Genomic DNA, 17,285 nt, shown 5'->3' with positions numbered 1-17,285 from the left:
AAAATTAGTACCTGATAAAGCTAATAGAACTGATGAGATCCCCAATAGAATCCTGAAAGAATGCAGTGATGAATTAGCAATACCTCTCAGCCGCCTATTTGAGCTGTGCTTCGCAAAGGGAGTGTTTCCCAGCCAGTGGAAGTGTGCTTCAGTCATCCCGGTCCATAAGGGGGACTCAAAGTTCAATCCATCCATGTAGCGCCCTATCTCTCTTCTTAGCAACATCAGCAAGGTAATGTAGGCAGTGGTACAGAAGCAGCTTCAGAAGTACCTGTTGCAGCACCATCTCCTATCAGACAGGCATTTTGGCTTCATATCTTAACCATCCTCTCTCAGCAATGGTCAAACGCTCTAGACAGAGATCATGAATTGCGTCTAATTGCCCTGGACATCAAAGGAGCATTTGACAAGGTATGGCACAAAGGACTTTGCTCCAAGCTGAAAGGCAAAGGAGTTTCTGGCAAGCTTCTGACCTGGATTGAGAGCTACCTATCCAACCGGTCCATCAAAGTGGTTCTATCTGGCCAATCCTCAAGCAGTACCTCCATCAATGCCTCTGTACCACAAGGCTCAATCCTGGACCCGCTGCTATTTACTGTCTTCATTGATGATCTGGGAGATGAATGCGAGAACACCCTGTATCTGTATGCTGATGACTACACCCTATTCTGCGAGATCAGATCAAGTGATGACAGCATGGCTGCAACAGTGAGCCTCAACCGGGACCTGGAGAGAATGAGAGTCGCCTTCGAGCCCTCCAAGTGTAAAGCCCTGACTATCTCAAGAAAGAGGAATCCAACTAGACTAGACCTTTATTTTGGAAACACCCAACTGGTAGAGATGGATGAGCTGGAAATCCTGGGTGCTACTATTGATAAGAAACTCACCTGGGCTAAGCACATTTCAAATACTGCTGCCAGAGCTTTACAGAAGCTTGGAGCACTGAGGAGTGTAGCAAACAAGCTTGATGTAAAAGGGAGAGCCACTGTTTACAAGGCCCAGGTTCGTAGTGTTATGGAGTGTGCCTCACTAATCAATATGCTGGATGAGTGCCTCAACCACCACCCTGACGCTCCTTGACTCCATACAGAGCAAAGCAATGAGAACTATTGGTGTTGACGAGCAGCAGGCAAGAATGGATCTTAACATCCCCTCTTGACATCACAGACGATAGGTGGCTGCTGCATCTGTGCTCTGCAAGATGCACACTAGCTTGTGCCCGCCAGACTTGAAAGCATTGCTGTCCAAACTTTACGTGATTAGACGAGCCACTCGCACCAGTCTCTCAATGCCAAGTCATGCACTGACTGAGCCAGTCTCAAGAACCTTGTCAACAGACAGAACTTTCGTCCATGTTGCAGTCCATGTTTGGAATGGAATTCCTCACTGTGTAGTTGGATAGATCGCTAATTATGGAGCTCAGTCCTTCAAGAGGCGTGTACATCAACATCTTTCGGAATTATGATTCAGCAGAGGGTTCTTGTCACTCACCTAAGTGATAAAGACCGGGATCGTAACTCTATAGGGTGAATCAATATAACGTATACAGTTTGAAAAATACCACTAGATTAAAAATTACGAGGGATTTGGTCAAAATAGTTTAGTTGATATAGCTGAATCAACATCTTGTCCTCCCATAACTGTAAAATCAACGGCGTGTAACCATTAATAATGACTCAGTGGGTATTGATGTGAGCCGTGTAAAAGGCAGTTGCACGTCATGAAATCACAGTTTCACCACTTTATTTAGAGTAATAGAGAATAATTTGTTTGGCAATTTGTTTAATGGCCCATAAGATCTTCCGATCTTTTACACCTCTGAAATTTTTCTTGTTGGGCTATCTTAAATCCAAGGTTTTCACAAGTTCTCATGCCGAACTTGATGAACTCCAGAGATACATAATTGCACAAGTTTACATCACCAAGCAGGACGTCTCTCTTAAGACGCGGTGTGAATCCATGTGGAGAAGAGCTGACAAACAGAGGAATGGTGACCATGGCATGGTGGCCATGAGAAAGCGTAAGACTGGCAATTACTGCAAAGAAATTGGTTTTAACCATGTGATTAAAACGTGTGATTTTCGTGTTGATTGACTTAGCGCAACTGCATTTTTACTCGGCTCGCAAAAAAAAACAGTTATGGGAGGACAAGATGTTGATTCAGTTGTTAACTATATCATTTTGACCAAATACTCCATACTTTTTAATCTAGTGGCATTTTTCAAACTGTATTCTGCTTATAATGCCGGCGATACATCAAAGATAGTGTAAATCCATTGCTATGGTAGATATTCCTGTTACATAACTACTTCTGCAGCAAATGAAGGCATTATTCTCTCTTCCATTATGTCATCACTCAATGTTGAGTAAAACACGAAACAGAGCAACAACATGAGCTTGCTCGACACAAAGTTCTATTCAATCATTCTGTTACTAAGTAATTTTGTATTTGCAGTGACACAAGAAATGGACTGCTATAGTATTATTAATTATCATATTATGTAAGTAAAATCAACGTCATAATTGGCTGTGGTTCTAAAAGCAAATTGTTTCTCATTGTAAAATTGATATTGGTCGGTAATTTGTAAAAGTTCATTAGCCATTTTGTCAATAATTGTGTTATTATATTAGCATGTAAAGTATGTATTGAAATTCTTGTAATTAATTTGGATATTTTGATAGGAACGTCACAGCACACTGGAATCACAATTACTACGTTAAATAGCTCAATAAATAGTGGACAGATTCAGTTATATCGATTATTAAACATAATTAACTTCCGCTTAAATATCAATTATAATTATAAAATACAAATTAGAGCTTTTATCCACTAACTTGACAAGGCACCCTTTGCTCCACCCTAATTAACCACAGTTTGTTATTTTCTTTCGCCTCACTCGATTGTCATACATATAGTTTTACCTTTATAACATGATAGGTTTAAAACTGGAAACATGATGAAGCAACTCTCGACTATCGGCGTTTGTCGAATTCTTGCAACTATTATCATTCAGATAATAGTTTTGACGAATGCGGAATTTCAATCACAGAATTCGAAGTTCCATATGGTAGAGGTTGACAAGGCATATACTGGTAGTAAATTGTCTACCTTTCAGAGTATGAATGCAATGCATTGTGCTGCCAGGTGTCTTCGCAAACCTGGTTGTAATTCGTTTAATTTGTGTAAATCTGCGGCGATAATTTGCGATTTAATGACTATAACATCGTCCAGTGGTCTACAAACAAACATATTGGTACAACAAGATTGCAAAATATTCTCGACACTATCTGACTGGGTGAGTCTAAATTTAGTTTATTAATAATAAAAGGGTAACGGGACCGGGAGAAGAGACAGATCTAGCGAAAGGGAGGAGGAGGGGGGGGGGGGGGGTGTTGGGGTGAGACCCTTGTTGATAAATTGCTTCCTGGGAATTTTAACAAATATTTTAATTCAAAATATATCTATTCAAAGCTACCCTACCATCATTTCTCCATTGTATCGTCCATATAATTTCAACAATGATGTACCAATATTATTAGAAGACAAGCTCCTTTGGTTTGGAATACAATTAAACATGATTTGAACACTCGACTAGGAATACTCGTACTCGAGTCCAAGTACGGTACTCGTAATCGCACTCAGAGATATGTATTCGTACTCGTGAAATAGTACCCGTACTTGTGATAAATTAATACTCATACCAAAGTACTCATGAGTACCATTATTCATTCATGAATCAATTGGGGAGCCTGCGTGAATCATGGTAAGTAAGCCTATACGTATAAAATACTCGATACGCCTATTATAGCCCTAGATTCTGAAGGCAAAATGTATATACATTTGTACATTTATACAAGTTTCTTCAAAATAAAACATTACAACACATAAAATCTCAAGGTATACTGAAATATGTGGTTGCGTAAAATTATATCTTTTATTAATATACTGCGCAAAAAAGTATTCGAACACTCCGAAGCAATATATCTTAAAGACACTAAGCTTAATTTACCAAATGAATTATACAATATATATATAGAATAAGTCAAAAGATTTTTGCTTCTTGCATAATCAGAAAGTGTGGACATTAATACCGAAAACTTAAAGTTTACACGAGAGCAAGTATTGATTATGAGGAAAAGAAGACTGTCATACTTCAAGAGCAGAGTGCATAAGCATCTTATTTCATGTGTCTGGTGCTTTACTGTACACCTTCACTTTTGTTGTTGTGAACCCCTGATTGGCCCATGTGGTTGTCTTTCATAGTGCCTATTCGACTCTTGTTGAGACAGGTTAAGAACTTATAGTCACCGTAGAAATGATGATGTAACAGAATCAACTACCATAGCAATAAGTGAATACAATTATTTTTTAATATATCGCCCTGCACTGCAAGCAGGTTGCACTCATCACCCGTGTATGTCAGCAGTCATACGTTGAAAACAATACCGTTCTTTTCAAAGATTTTTACAGGTGCGAGTGATCAGCACGATATGAATATTCTATAGAATTACGATCCAGGTCTTTATTCCTGTTCTTTGACATCTATGGTTCAATGCAGTGGTACCGTGTGAAAGTACTAGTGCAGTGCGATATATTCAAAATTGTATTCACATATTGCTATGTTACTTGTTCATCATCCTGTTACATCATCACTTTTACGGCGAATATAAGTTCTTGACCTGCCTCAACAAGAGTAGCATCGTGAGCTATTGTTCACTCTAGTATTTTATATTATATAAAAAAATGCTTTAGTAAATCTGAAGTGTGCCAAATCAGTATTCTTGTGTGAGCTGAACCACAGTATAGGGTAATCGGCAGTACTTGGGAAAAATCGTGTCGCACACACTGAATTATATTTTTCACGAATGCTTTAACTTCCATTGTTAATTTCTTTGTATAATCAAACAACCAGACTACACTCAGAAAAATGATAATGTTTTTTTAATCTCGCATTAATTCCTTTTATAAACCACGGCAGGTTCCAACAACACCCGGCGATGAAACGCAAACACCGGGCATTCCAACAGCACCTGGTGCAACAGTGACGTCTTTGCCAATAAGCACAACGGTGACTAATCCTATTAACTCGCCCTTTATCAACAGCTGTGAGCCAAAATGTAAGATATCTGATTTTCTGATGTTAACACTTTGTTACAATTTACAACCATTTAATTTATCCATAGAAAGCTATTAAACAGGTGTTCATATTACTTAATAATAATAATAATAATGGAGCATATTTATACCGCGCAAAAATCATCAAAAAGATCTCAGTGCGCGAAGACAAAAAAGAAGCAAAGGACACACAGTGAAACACAAAAAACCTTGGGAATCAGGGAAAGCATGTTGGAAAAAATGAGTTTTTAGACTACATTTGAATTGAGCACGAGAAGTGATATTGCGGATGTTGTTAGGAAGAGAATTCCAAGCTACAGGGGCAGCATAACGAAAGGAATGCATACCAGCAGATGATAAATTAACACGCGGGGTCCTGAGTAGTTTTTCAGATGATGAACGGAAGGAGCGTTGGGGAACGTAAGTACAGAGAACCGCGGAGAGGTAAGACGGAAGGGTACCCTCAATTCCATTATTATTATCGACAAAGTGCACTTATTTTGTGCGCATAGAACGGAGCCGATGACCTCGCCATTCCATAAAGTGTGGGGACATTTCAATGAACGAGCCCGTAAAATTCACATAGCAAAGGAGTCACACAAGGAAGTGTGTTATCAACTTTTCCGCAAAACACCCGTTTTTGCATCTTAGAAGTAAGCTACAGACTTGATAATTTCAGACCAGTAGAACCAGTAGAAAAGAAGTCCACTCTTTTCTGCCTTAAAAAAATTGTGCAAGTGAAAAGCGCCCTCTATGGCAATTAGTAAATACCGTTGTGACATGATGCTTAAATCAACGTCAAGGGCGCAGTCTTAGCTCTCAAATGCCGTTTGTTCTGTTCAATTTGCTTGTTTTAATCTCGAGATATGTTTAGGGTAAAATCACAATTGTGCCACTTTTACTACAGTCGTACACTGATGTGAGATTTCTTTCCTATTTGTATTTTCTATAGGGGCCTCCATTCAAAATAGTGGCCCTGACATTTTGGAAATAAGCTTTTTTGTGTGGATACCTGTTGAATTATTCACACCCTAAAATAGCTCCGGAGTAGAGCAATGCCATGCCTACTCATGTGCGTTATCATTATCAATAAACGACAATTTATTTATTTCAGCAACAACTGTTTACTCAAGTTGTGACGATGTAAAAGTAAACTCACACACGGAAAACGGGGTTTACTACCTGACTGTTGGATCAAACGTTGTTCCTGCTTATTGCCGATTGACTCACACAAATCCACGACTGGTATGTTATCGGGCTATATATGCTTGTTACTAAAGTACAATCAATGTTCGACGTTTTGGGTTTTGGTGTTGCTACGTTTTGGATTTTGCAGTTGCGACAATTTTGTAGCGGACAGTTTGACGTTGCATCGACCTGTAAATATAATTAAACTGGGCTCAAAAAGAAACTTTCACAATTTTTCACAAGGTCATATCTTAAAATCCTGGCCATAAAAAGGAGCCAAAATTGCACACAGGATTACTTCAATACTCTACTCTAAACACTGGTCAGTAACCAAACAATTGTCCAACTGACACCACAGCAAAAACGCACTGACATGGAACAGCTTCCGGGACCACATTCACGGCCCAATAATTGCCACTCAACACAAGAAATCTGTGAGTAAGTGGAATAAGGTGGAACAAGACCTGTTTCTTGAAGACAGTGTGTGAAAAGCAGAAGCAGCCCCGTTCCACAATCTTCCACTTACTCGAGCGGTTTTAAACTAATCATATTTGGATAAAAATATTTGTATCATTGTGTGTTCCAAAGAATAGGACCACGTGTTCGAAAATGGTATGGTTAGAAAAGGATCTTTAGTTATATTGAAATTATTAACATATCTTGTCGTACAGTTGTGAATGTCAGAACGATCCCATTGCATGGACCTGAATTTAATTTATTTCGATTACTAGGTGATTCAAAAACGAATTGATGGAGAGCAAAGTTTCTATCAAGACTGGACGACGTATGAATCTGGATTCGGTGACCTATGTGGTAGTTTTTGGTGGGGCAATGCAAACATCAAGATAATGACATCAAGCTACGCGAATCTAAAGGTAAAACTAGAGAAGTTTGCAGGAGAAAAGGCTTCTTATATATACCCAACGTTTCGGGTGATAGATCCTAATTACACTCTTGATCTGGGAGCAGAAAGCGGCTATGGTGATATAGGTGAGACACAAGTAATATGACTTTTTAAAGTGTATAATGTACCACTAATACTTCACACGACGTATTAAGCGTGAGACTGCCTCTGGTGAAAGATGTTAAGTTGTAAGGGAGTAATATCACGACGGGAATCCTTTAGCAACTTGGTGTCAACGGGTTTCGTCATCAGATTGGAAAGGTTATCAAGTTCGTAATACCTGACGAAAGCTCGACAACGGACAACCTCTATAGCTTTATAATTCGACGCTGCACCCATTGTGAGAATCTCTACTGCCAGGGCGAAGCATTATGGGATATTACTGATATTGCAGCACAATATACCTTAGTGGAATTCTCCATGAGTTCCAAGTTGATCCGAGGTCGTCATTCGTTTTCCCGCAGTCCGGCCGGCCGGGGTAACATACTTCTGAAGATGGCTTGTACAATTTCATAACTCAACCTCTTGTGGCATCATATTAAATTCTTGTGAAACCATCACACCGGCCTATTTGTAAACGATATCGCTATTGCATTTCTGCCACAAATAAACAAAAATATTACGATGCAATTTCACCCGACGGATCATCAAATATTTCTTCATCTCTCTTTCTGTTTCTCCTTCATTCATAGGTGATAGTCTGGGGAAGAGTAATCCAGGTACCTTCATTACACATGATCATGGCAGTCGTCCAGAGTGCGCTAACACACTCAATCTGCATACGGGATGGTGGTTCAGTAATGATACGGATGGCAAAAACTGCTACCAACTACTCGAGTCTAATCTCAATGGAGACTACAAGGCCGAGTGCTGTGCAAACGCGCATACGGTGCAAGACATGTATGATGGGGTTGTGTGGAAGAGTTGGAGCGACGAATATACATCTATGAAGACAACTGAAATGAGCATTTATTAATAACAGCATAAAATATTTGACATTCATTTGTTGACTAATGGAACAGATATTAACCTCCTCCCATTTACAAAAATTGGTACAAGTGCATTTTAGCAATTATTGGTTACGAAGTTTAGAAAATATTACCTCAAACCTCAATGAATTTGATAAAAACAGAACAATGTTGCATAAAGTCTGCAATTGTGTCCCCCACAAAGCTCAAATTGCTTTATATAACCCGACAACAAAACGGTTTATGTTTGCTGGGAATCTGCCTAAAAGCTTACTGAATGTTTTTGGGAGTAAATTATTGTCTCCTGTTAATTTATGTTAAAGATACTTCTCAGTGAACATATAAATACTATTAAGTAAAATCATAGGCTTTGTTTCAGTTTCTTACTACATTTATTGTGTTGCTACTTATGGTAACGTTTGGTCAAAGTTGTTGTTGTCGATTTAAGCAACATTTTAATAAAATGCAGTTTGGCACTGAATAGCCATTGATATAATGTTCTATGATCAACATAATTATAACATTATGATCTTACTCAATATGCATCAACTTGTATTTTTAAAAGGGTATGCTTCTTTTTACAAAACAGGATAATTGTTTTTAATCCCAAAATGTGCTTTATTTTTCTGGAATTAGGAGCATTGGCTTAAATGACGAGTTAAGGTTTTCAATCAAGGCCGGGGTTTCAACGGAGGGGTTTGCCGCTGTTAAGCAAACTTTATATCTCCGCTCCCTCGCATGGGACGTAAAGCCCAACAACAGCATCGTCGCGTAAATTACTCAGGGGTCAGGGCACATCCCAAGATACAATAAAATTGTAAATAAAAAAGGTGGTAAAATTCCAACCGACTCAAAGTCCCACACTCTTCTGAAAATCCAATGGTGCGCGGTGCGCCTTAAAGATGGTATACATGCGGCGTTCGGAAGCGCGAAGCCAAGTAAAATCATTGATGCCGCAACGCTGAAATCTTGCCTTTATTTTGTTCCCACTACATCTTCGTTGTTCAAACTGCCTGGACCGCTTTTGTTGTATTTCTGATTATTGTTGTTTGTGATGGAAATAAAATACGATTACGATACCAACTGCATTTTAGATTTTCAATTATTGTTTGTAACTTTTAAGTTAAACTTCATTTCCTTAAGATCAGGGTTATAATAGTTCTAATAGTTATAATAAATGTCCGAGTACTGGTACACGAGGGATGATTCTTAAAACTTTACATCGGAAAAGGGTCTAAAGTGACACAGCCTAGTAGTCGTGCATTAATATGTGCTTGAAAGGGACCCTTTTGGTGACATACCTTGATATAAAAATACGTATTTATCAGTCAAAAAGTTACTAGGATGACAAAATGTAACAAAACCAATGTTGTAAATGACATTTTTGGTACAAATGTTACGGTGTTTTTTTGTGAAAAGGAACAAAAACAAAAAAATTTATTTTCCTTTTTGAACCTTTCGGGGTACTTTATTGTAGAACTCATCACCACAAATAAACATAGCATACAAATAATTCCTTCTCCAAATTGATTTTACATGTTATTGGGCAATACACGTTTTAAGCAAGGTCATTGTAAGATGATGAACAATAATCCAAACTTTTGTCCGTGACTGTATTTTTCATAACGCGATTAATGACAATATCAATATCGTATTGAATGATATCAAGTTGAACAGATGAAGGGCACGTATACACGTTTCACTGGTGTCAACGCATTCACTGCCAGTCAGAAAAAATGTCAACATTAAATATTGATGAAGGTTATACCAGTTGACCGTCCCTTTTTCAATTAAAAAAGAAATTTGTGTTTCATAATTATTCATGTTCACCCATGCATCGCGGGTACTCGAAAAAAACTCATTAAAAACTCATAAACAAATTTCTTTTAATTATTTCAATATACACTCGGTTGGTTTAGTTTTATTGATGCATTAAATATTTATGTTTATCTCTACCAACTCAAGACACACGTTTATCATTAATTGCTTAGCAACGTGTTCAAGCCATTTCCAAGAGTACGTTTACCAATCATAAAGGGAAATCTACCTGTTTCCTGACAAGATTCAAAGTGAGTTGGCGGCGCAGCAAATGCACAAGACCCTTGCTAAGACATTGCTATCCTGATGTGATCTGATCCTGAGTCAATATGACTCATCAGCCTCTTTTATGTTAAAACATACATTGTGATCAAATTCGGATCACAATGTTTCCTTTTGGATGTAATTCCATAACTGCGGTTCTTTTGGTGTTTTCATTGGCAGGTGAGTAGACGATTTTAAACCGAATTGATCTGTTTCGCTAATATTACATTCAAAGTTTATTTAAGCAATGGGATACTATGTGAATTCCCAGCAAACACCAAAATGTTTTTGTCATTATTTTTCATATCTTTATACAACCCGACATTTCAACGTTTTCTATAAAACGTTTCTGTGTTTGCTGGGTTGCAATAGCACGGTATTTATCGAGCAAGAGATCATAATTGGAGATCAACAAGGATCAATAGCAAGCCCAATTCTGTTTATATTTGAAGCCAATGATATCCATCTGTATACTGTATATTATGTAATATTTTTAAGGTATGTCTGTTTACAATGTTGCTTTCACAGAAACATTTGATTATGTCGCCTGTAATAATTGTTATGTGCATCGTGAAGAAACTAATAAAATGACATGGCGTTGGTTTGTCACACAAAAGGATAGCTGTTCATGTGATATGTTTAAATTTGGCGGATATAACGCTAACGGTCCTATGGAATACAAGACATCTAACACACTATTTCCGTCACACTGCTGTAAGTTGAATTAGACATATTTACTCTCCGTTTCATTTTTGTAAGTTAAAGCCATAGTGTTCTTGTTGATTTAGACCTATACACCCCCGTTTCTTTTCCGTAAGTTAAAGCCATAGTGTATGGTTTCTATCACATTCACTACTCAAAATGCTCAAACAACATTAGTCTAAAATTTTCTATTTTTTTCTCCAATTGAGCCCCTGACTGTTTTAGATCCGCAACTGCCTCCCCCAACTTTTTACATAGGATCTAGTCACCACCCCTGCCTACCCCACACCCCAACCCGTGACGGATCCAGGATTTGCCCATTGGTTGCATCGCCGGAAAGGTCTGGGGGCTATCATATTATTCGTGCATTTATGCTATTGCTTCATTTGTAGCTATATTTGTGATGATGATGATGATCGTGATTATGGTGATGATGATGATGTTGATGATGTTGTTGACAATGACGTTGATGGTGATGGTGGTTGTGGCGGCAGAGGTGATTGTCATGGTTGTGGTGTTTGCAATTGTTGGTGTTGCAATAATGATTTTTTTAATTGTCAATGTTATCATATGGCTACCATCAGCAACTGACGAAACCGGTGTGAATATTCCAACAACACCTGGTGATAACGCGCACACATCGGGCATGGCATCAGCACCTGGCGATGAAACGCAAACACCGAGCATTCCAACAACACCTGGCGATGAAACGCAAACATCGGGCATTCCAACAGCACCTGGCGATGAAACGCAAACACCGGGCATTCCAACAACACCTGGCGATGAAACGCAAACACCGAGCATTCCAACAACACCTGGTGCAACAGTGACGCCTTTGCCAATAAGCACAACTGTATCTAACCCTAGCCAAGGGGAGGTCAATTCACCCTTTATCAACAGCTGTGAGCCAAAATGTAAGATATCTGATTTTGTGATATTTACACTGTGTTACAAGATGCATAAGATGCAAAATATTATCATAATAATAAAAGTAATAGCTAGTAATAATAATAGCAATAGTAATACTATTAATAATAATTATTTTGAAGCTGTACACATAGAACAGCTATTAAACAGGAGTTCATATTTACTTGATTTGCGCGCGTAGGCAGAACGGAGCCGATGACCTCGTCATTCAATAAAGCGTGGAGACATTTCAGTGAACGAGCCTGTAAAATTGTTCACTTAGCGAAGGAGTAACACAAAGTGCATGAGCATCTTTTCTGTAAAACATTCGTTTTTCATCGTAGAAGTAAGCTACAGACTAACTAACCCTATTCCTCACGGAACAAGAAAAATATAGACTCTAACACTATGTCAACACTAAGGTTGAATTGTAAGACAGATGCTCACAGATGCCACACGCCCAATGTAGCTGCTTTATTGGAGTGACAGTTATAAATATGTAGTTATATACACATTGTGAATACGTTATGTGTTGTAAGTGAGTTTCAAGTACATATTAACAGCTGGCACTTGCACACAGTGTCATCGCCCCTATATCTTCATGGTAGAAATCGCCATGGTAGGTTGAATCCACAGCCACGCATGGCAATTTTCTTCCGACCTTTAATATGAGAGGCAGTAGCGGGGTAATTGATTTCTCGCTGTGTGAGTAAGCTTGTATACGACATTGCGGTCAAAAGGTCATACTGCCCCCACTGTAGTGAGTGCAGCTATATACAGGACCAACGCAATATAAAATTAGAATTTTGGTCAGATTTTGAGTTCAAGACGCATGGCCTTTCTTCAAAGCGCAAACTAACGACTATCATATCTGTTCAACACGTATTTTCAAGTGTATGAGACCACATCTGGTTTCTTGAGAAAAAATCATTTACGGGAGATATTCATCATTTTCCAACCCGGTATCCGAAGATTTTCGTCTGATATCAAAATCGTGCATAGCAATTCACGTGTATCGATCCCGTGTATTTATTTTAATATCTCTGCTGCATCAAATAATTATTAGCCAGGCGATGTCGGTGTGTTGCAGTGACCAAAACTATGACAAAGTACATTTACAGCAACTAATTGCTACCAGATTACTACACAAGTTAGGAGCAGCATCAGTCTTAAATGATCAATGCAATTTGGCCAAAGCTCACTACCATTCGCAAGATGCTGTGAACTTCCAAACCGCAACAGTTTAAAATAGTTGCTAACCTTAAGTACGAGCAAGATCGTGCATTGGCGCTGTTTTTTGAAATACGATTGCGGTGGGATCGCGTACAGTTTATGGTAGCTAGCTGTGTTCATTCAAATGATTTGTTTTACTGTGGTACATACTACCTGGTATAACTTAAGCTATAATTGAGCTCAGTTACTTTTCCGAGGTTGTTCCTACTTGTTTCACTATTAAAATTGCCTAATAAATAGGGATTTTGTGTCAGGGCGAAACTTTCTCAGATCTTACTGACATTGCAGCAGCACAATGTACCCTAGTAAAATTATCCAAGAGGTCCAAGTTGATCAGAGGTCGGCATTCGTTTTGCCACAGTCCGACCGGCCGGGGCGCAGCGTCTGCAGCAGAACTTATTTTTAAAGCTTTATTGACTTTATGTCTCTTTGTTACTATTAGGAGTACTCTGGGAGCATTCTTGGAGATATTTCCATTTTCCGTTCCTTACGTTTTGCTGTAAATTTCGGCACACAATTGTTAAATTGGAACAAGAATACCTACAGACGGTGTAGTGTCCTAATAAAAACCCGAACCCTGATTGAACCGCTGATTTGTTTTGCCATTGGAAACCTATACCTAGAACTATATAATGTTTGTGTGCATAACCTTTTTTTTTTAATTGCAGATGAGGTCGTTTGACAAAGACATCGTCCTATTTTGGAAATAAGTTTTTTTGTGTGGATATCTGTTGAATTAACCACCTACTAAAATGGCTCCGAAGTAGCGTAATACCTACTCGTGTGCGTTTAATCGAAAGCAGGTTGCATTAGACATGTTAAAAAGAATTTCAGTTATAATAATGATTATCAATAAACTACCATTTTTCCTTCAGCATCAACTGTTTACTCAAGTTGTGCCGATGTAAAAGCAAACTCACACACGGAAACGGGGTTTACTACCTGACTGTTGGATCAAATGTTGTTCCTGCTTATTGCCGATTGACTCACACAAATCCGCGACTGGTATGTTTTAGGGCTAATATATACTTATATCTAACATGTTTAAAGTACAGTAATTTTCTACGGGTTTTGGGGTTTGATGTTGCGACGTTTTGGATTTTGCAGCTGACATTCTGCCGTTGCGTGGACATAATTAAATATTATTATTTGAGCAGAGAATCAACAAATCACCTTTGTCACCGGAACGTAAAAACACATGTAAAAAATGACTATGTACTAGCCACTATATAGGTAAAAACCATCACAATTTGAATAAAAGTATTTGCATCATTGTTAATAGGGAGATGTTTGTGGCTTTGAAATATTTTTGTGAGTCCAAAGAATGACCACATATTTGAATGACGTGGTCAGAAAAGGATATTTAATTCGATTGAAATCATTAACATATCTTGTCGCGCAGTTGTGAATGTCACAAGGTTTGAATTGTATTAAATTGAAATGAATTGACTTTAATTTATTTCGATGACTAGGTGATTCAAAACCGAATCGACGGAGAGCAAAGTTTCTATCAAAACTGGACGACGTATGAATCTGGCTTTGGTGACCTATGTGGTAGTTTTTGGTGGGGTAATGCAAACATCAAGATAGTTACATCTAGCTACGCGAATCTGAAGGTAAAACTAGAGAACTTTGCAGGAGAAGTGGACTCGTATATATACGAGACGTTTCGGGTGATGGATCCTGATTACACTCTTGATCTGGGATCAGGAAGCGGAAATGGTGAATTAGGTAAGACATGGACTAACACATTATCCTAATCCTAGCCCAAGTTACTTGAAAACCAACCACAAGTAATATGACTTTTGAAAGTATGTAATGTACCAGATATACTTGATACCCTGTGACCTGATTCAACATTGTACCACTAAATTTCTTATCACGACATTAACACTTCACCGTAGCTTGAGACTGCCTCTGGTGAAAGATATTAAGTTGTGAGGCTTCCACGACGGGAATACATAGCAAGTAAAAGTACAGTAGCAAGTAAAGGTGCGCCATGCATCGGATTGAAGAAGTTATCGAGTTCTGACTTCTTCAGGGCTGACGAAGTCAGAGTCACACCTGACGAAGCACGACAACGGACAGCTTTAATAGCTTTACAATTCGACACTGCACCAGTTAAAACATTGTTACACTTTGAAAGATGACTTGTCTAATCTTTTGACCGAACCTCTTGTGAAATCATTACACTATTTGTAAACTATATTGCCACAAAAGAACAAATTTCATCCGATGGGTCATCAAATATTTATTAATTTTCTATCTGTTTTTCCCTCATTCATAGGCGATAGTCTGGCGAAGAGTAATCCAGGTACCTTCATTACACATGATCATGGCAGTATTCCAAATTGCGCTAACGCAGTCAATCTGCATACAGGATGGTGGTTCAGTAATGATAGGGATGGAAAATACTGCCATGAACTACTGGAGTCTAATCTCAATGGAGACTACAAGGCCGAGTGCTGTGCAAACGCGCATACGGTGCAAGACATGTATGATGGGGTTGTGTGGAAGAGTTGGAGTGACGAATATACATCTATGAAGACAACTGAAATGGGCATTTATTATTAAGAGCATTAGATTTCACATTAGGGGAAATAACTTAACACTCAGAACGCTTCTGACCATCTTCTATTGTTATGTCGTACATATTAAGAATCACCTTTTGGAATGGCCGCATGGTCATGGTCACAACAGACTCTTATACATTTTTCATGCTCTTACACAAAGTCCAGAACTCACACTCATAGAAATGACTTGTTCGCCTTGTTGGCGCAATTCAAAAGGAGTAAGTTTGGACAACTCAAAAATAGTGTAAAAGTTGCCAAAACAAAATTCATTTTAGTTATCCGAACTTAAAAAATGCTGAAAAAGCTCAAAAAGTTCCGTCAACTAATCAACTTTGTTGGCATTGCTTAAAAAGTTGATGTAAGTCGTTGCGTCAACGTTTTAAGTAATGCCAACTTCTGAATTCAAGTTCAGGGAACTTAGAAAAATAAACAGGTTCAAAGAACCAATTAGTTGAGTTATTGTAACTCAACATGTAAGTTGATGTAATTCGTTCATATTAAGTTACTGGTACTTATTGTTTTGAGTTATTCCAATTAATTCACGTAATTGGATCATTTTCTGCACAATTAGCAGTATTCAAATATTTATTTGTATACTATAGCACACCTCTAGAAAATTATGCTAACCTAGTTTCATTTTCTGAGTTGTAACAACTCAATAAAGTAAGTGCAAATGAGTGCGACCAACATAATGATATCGAGTCAGCGTTACTCAAAATTATACGCGTTGGCATTACTCGGAAAGTTGACGCAACGACTTACATCAACTTACTGAGTAATGCCAACGAACAATTTCTATGAGTGCACACTGTCCTCACTTCTGCGATCGAAGTAGCGCCTCTCTTAATCTAGTACTCTCAGGGACAATGCTATAAAATTATCATAATTTAGAAATCTTTTATCATGTGACAAAAGGAAGAAAAGAGCAGCGCTGAATTATATGATGCTTCATTAAATTGTGAATCGGTGCTGGTACAATTTTCAAATTTGGTCAATGTTAGAGAGGAAGTGTCCGAACGAACAAACACTCTAATTAATTCGCTTTGGATCTTATCACTTCCGGGCCCGGGGTAAAATGATCGCACAGGACCCCTTTTTACGGGGCCCCTGAGGTGTCTTTTCATTGCTTTTATGGACCCATTAAGGTATGCTTTCTTTAGTTTTACGGGTCCCCTAGGACCCCGGGCCCGGGGGTAACGCACCCTTAACCCCCCCCCCCCCCTTGTCGGCGGACAAATGCCTGATGGAAACAGGCTCAAGTTCTTTATTACCTGCATAGTATGTGTTTTCATTGAAAGTTTTTTCCAATAGCTTCTGTAAGATGTACCAATTTTCTAAAGATTGTAAATACATATTTGATAAGGACGCTACCGTATGCTGAATCTGTAACTCACATCGCGATAATATCGTGTTAAACACACTAGGTCGGTTCAAATCTGTCATTTACAAATTGTAACTTTCATACAAAGAGAAATCTAGTTTTTTCGTAATTCCTTGTCATGAGAAACATAGGCACTTTTGAAATACGTATTTATCAATCAAAAAGATGTTTTTGTTTTGTTTTTGTATCTTTTCAAAATCATTAGAGGTACTTTATTGTGGAACTCATCACC

General features: G+C 38.3%; 1 protein-coding gene across 3 annotated transcripts; it reads left to right on the top strand.

Annotated features, from left to right (window-relative positions):
• Positions 1-3,076: 3,076 nt before the first annotated feature.
• Positions 3,077-16,090, top strand: LOC140161353 (microfibril-associated glycoprotein 4-like). 3 transcript variants are annotated; one of them, XM_072184840.1, is made up of 5 exons: positions 3,077-3,296; positions 4,980-5,118; positions 6,231-6,361; positions 14,572-14,830; positions 15,387-16,090. In XM_072184840.1, the coding sequence occupies exons 1-5, from the start codon at positions 3,120-3,122 to the stop codon at positions 15,671-15,673; spliced, it is 993 nt and encodes a 330-aa protein (XP_072040941.1). In that variant the 5' UTR covers positions 3,077-3,119; the 3' UTR covers positions 15,674-16,090. The 3 variants fall into 3 exon arrangements, 2 of the variants coding, with proteins under 2 accessions (XP_072040941.1, XP_072040942.1); XM_072184841.1 differs by lacking the exons at positions 14,572-14,830; positions 15,387-16,090 and adding exons at positions 7,036-7,294; positions 7,901-8,202; XR_011860091.1 differs by lacking the exons at positions 3,077-3,296; positions 4,980-5,118; positions 6,231-6,361; positions 15,387-16,090 and adding exons at positions 10,218-10,438; positions 10,787-10,972; positions 11,545-11,874; positions 13,975-14,104 and having other exon boundaries at positions 14,572-14,700.
• The last annotated feature ends 1,195 nt before the right edge of the window (positions 16,091-17,285 follow it).

Source organism: Amphiura filiformis, chromosome 9, assembly GCF_039555335.1.
Source record: "Amphiura filiformis chromosome 9, Afil_fr2py, whole genome shotgun sequence".
In the NCBI taxonomy this organism is placed as follows: Eukaryota; Metazoa; Echinodermata; class Ophiuroidea; order Amphilepidida; family Amphiuridae; genus Amphiura; species Amphiura filiformis.
The sequence above is the reverse complement of the archived record's forward strand: the minus strand, read 5'-3'. Positions and strand labels throughout refer to the sequence as shown.

Coding starts and splice junctions, on each gene's coding strand:
- LOC140161353 (XM_072184840.1), top strand. CDS start 3,120: ATGAATGCAATGCATTGTGCTGCCAGGTGTCTTCGCAAACCTGGTTGT. Junction 3,297..4,979: donor TCTCGACACTATCTGACTGG/GTGAGTCTAAAT, acceptor AAACCACGGCAG/GTTCCAACAACACCCGGCGA. Junction 6,362..14,571: donor CTCACACAAATCCACGACTG/GTATGTTATCGG, acceptor TTCGATGACTAG/GTGATTCAAAACCGAATCGA.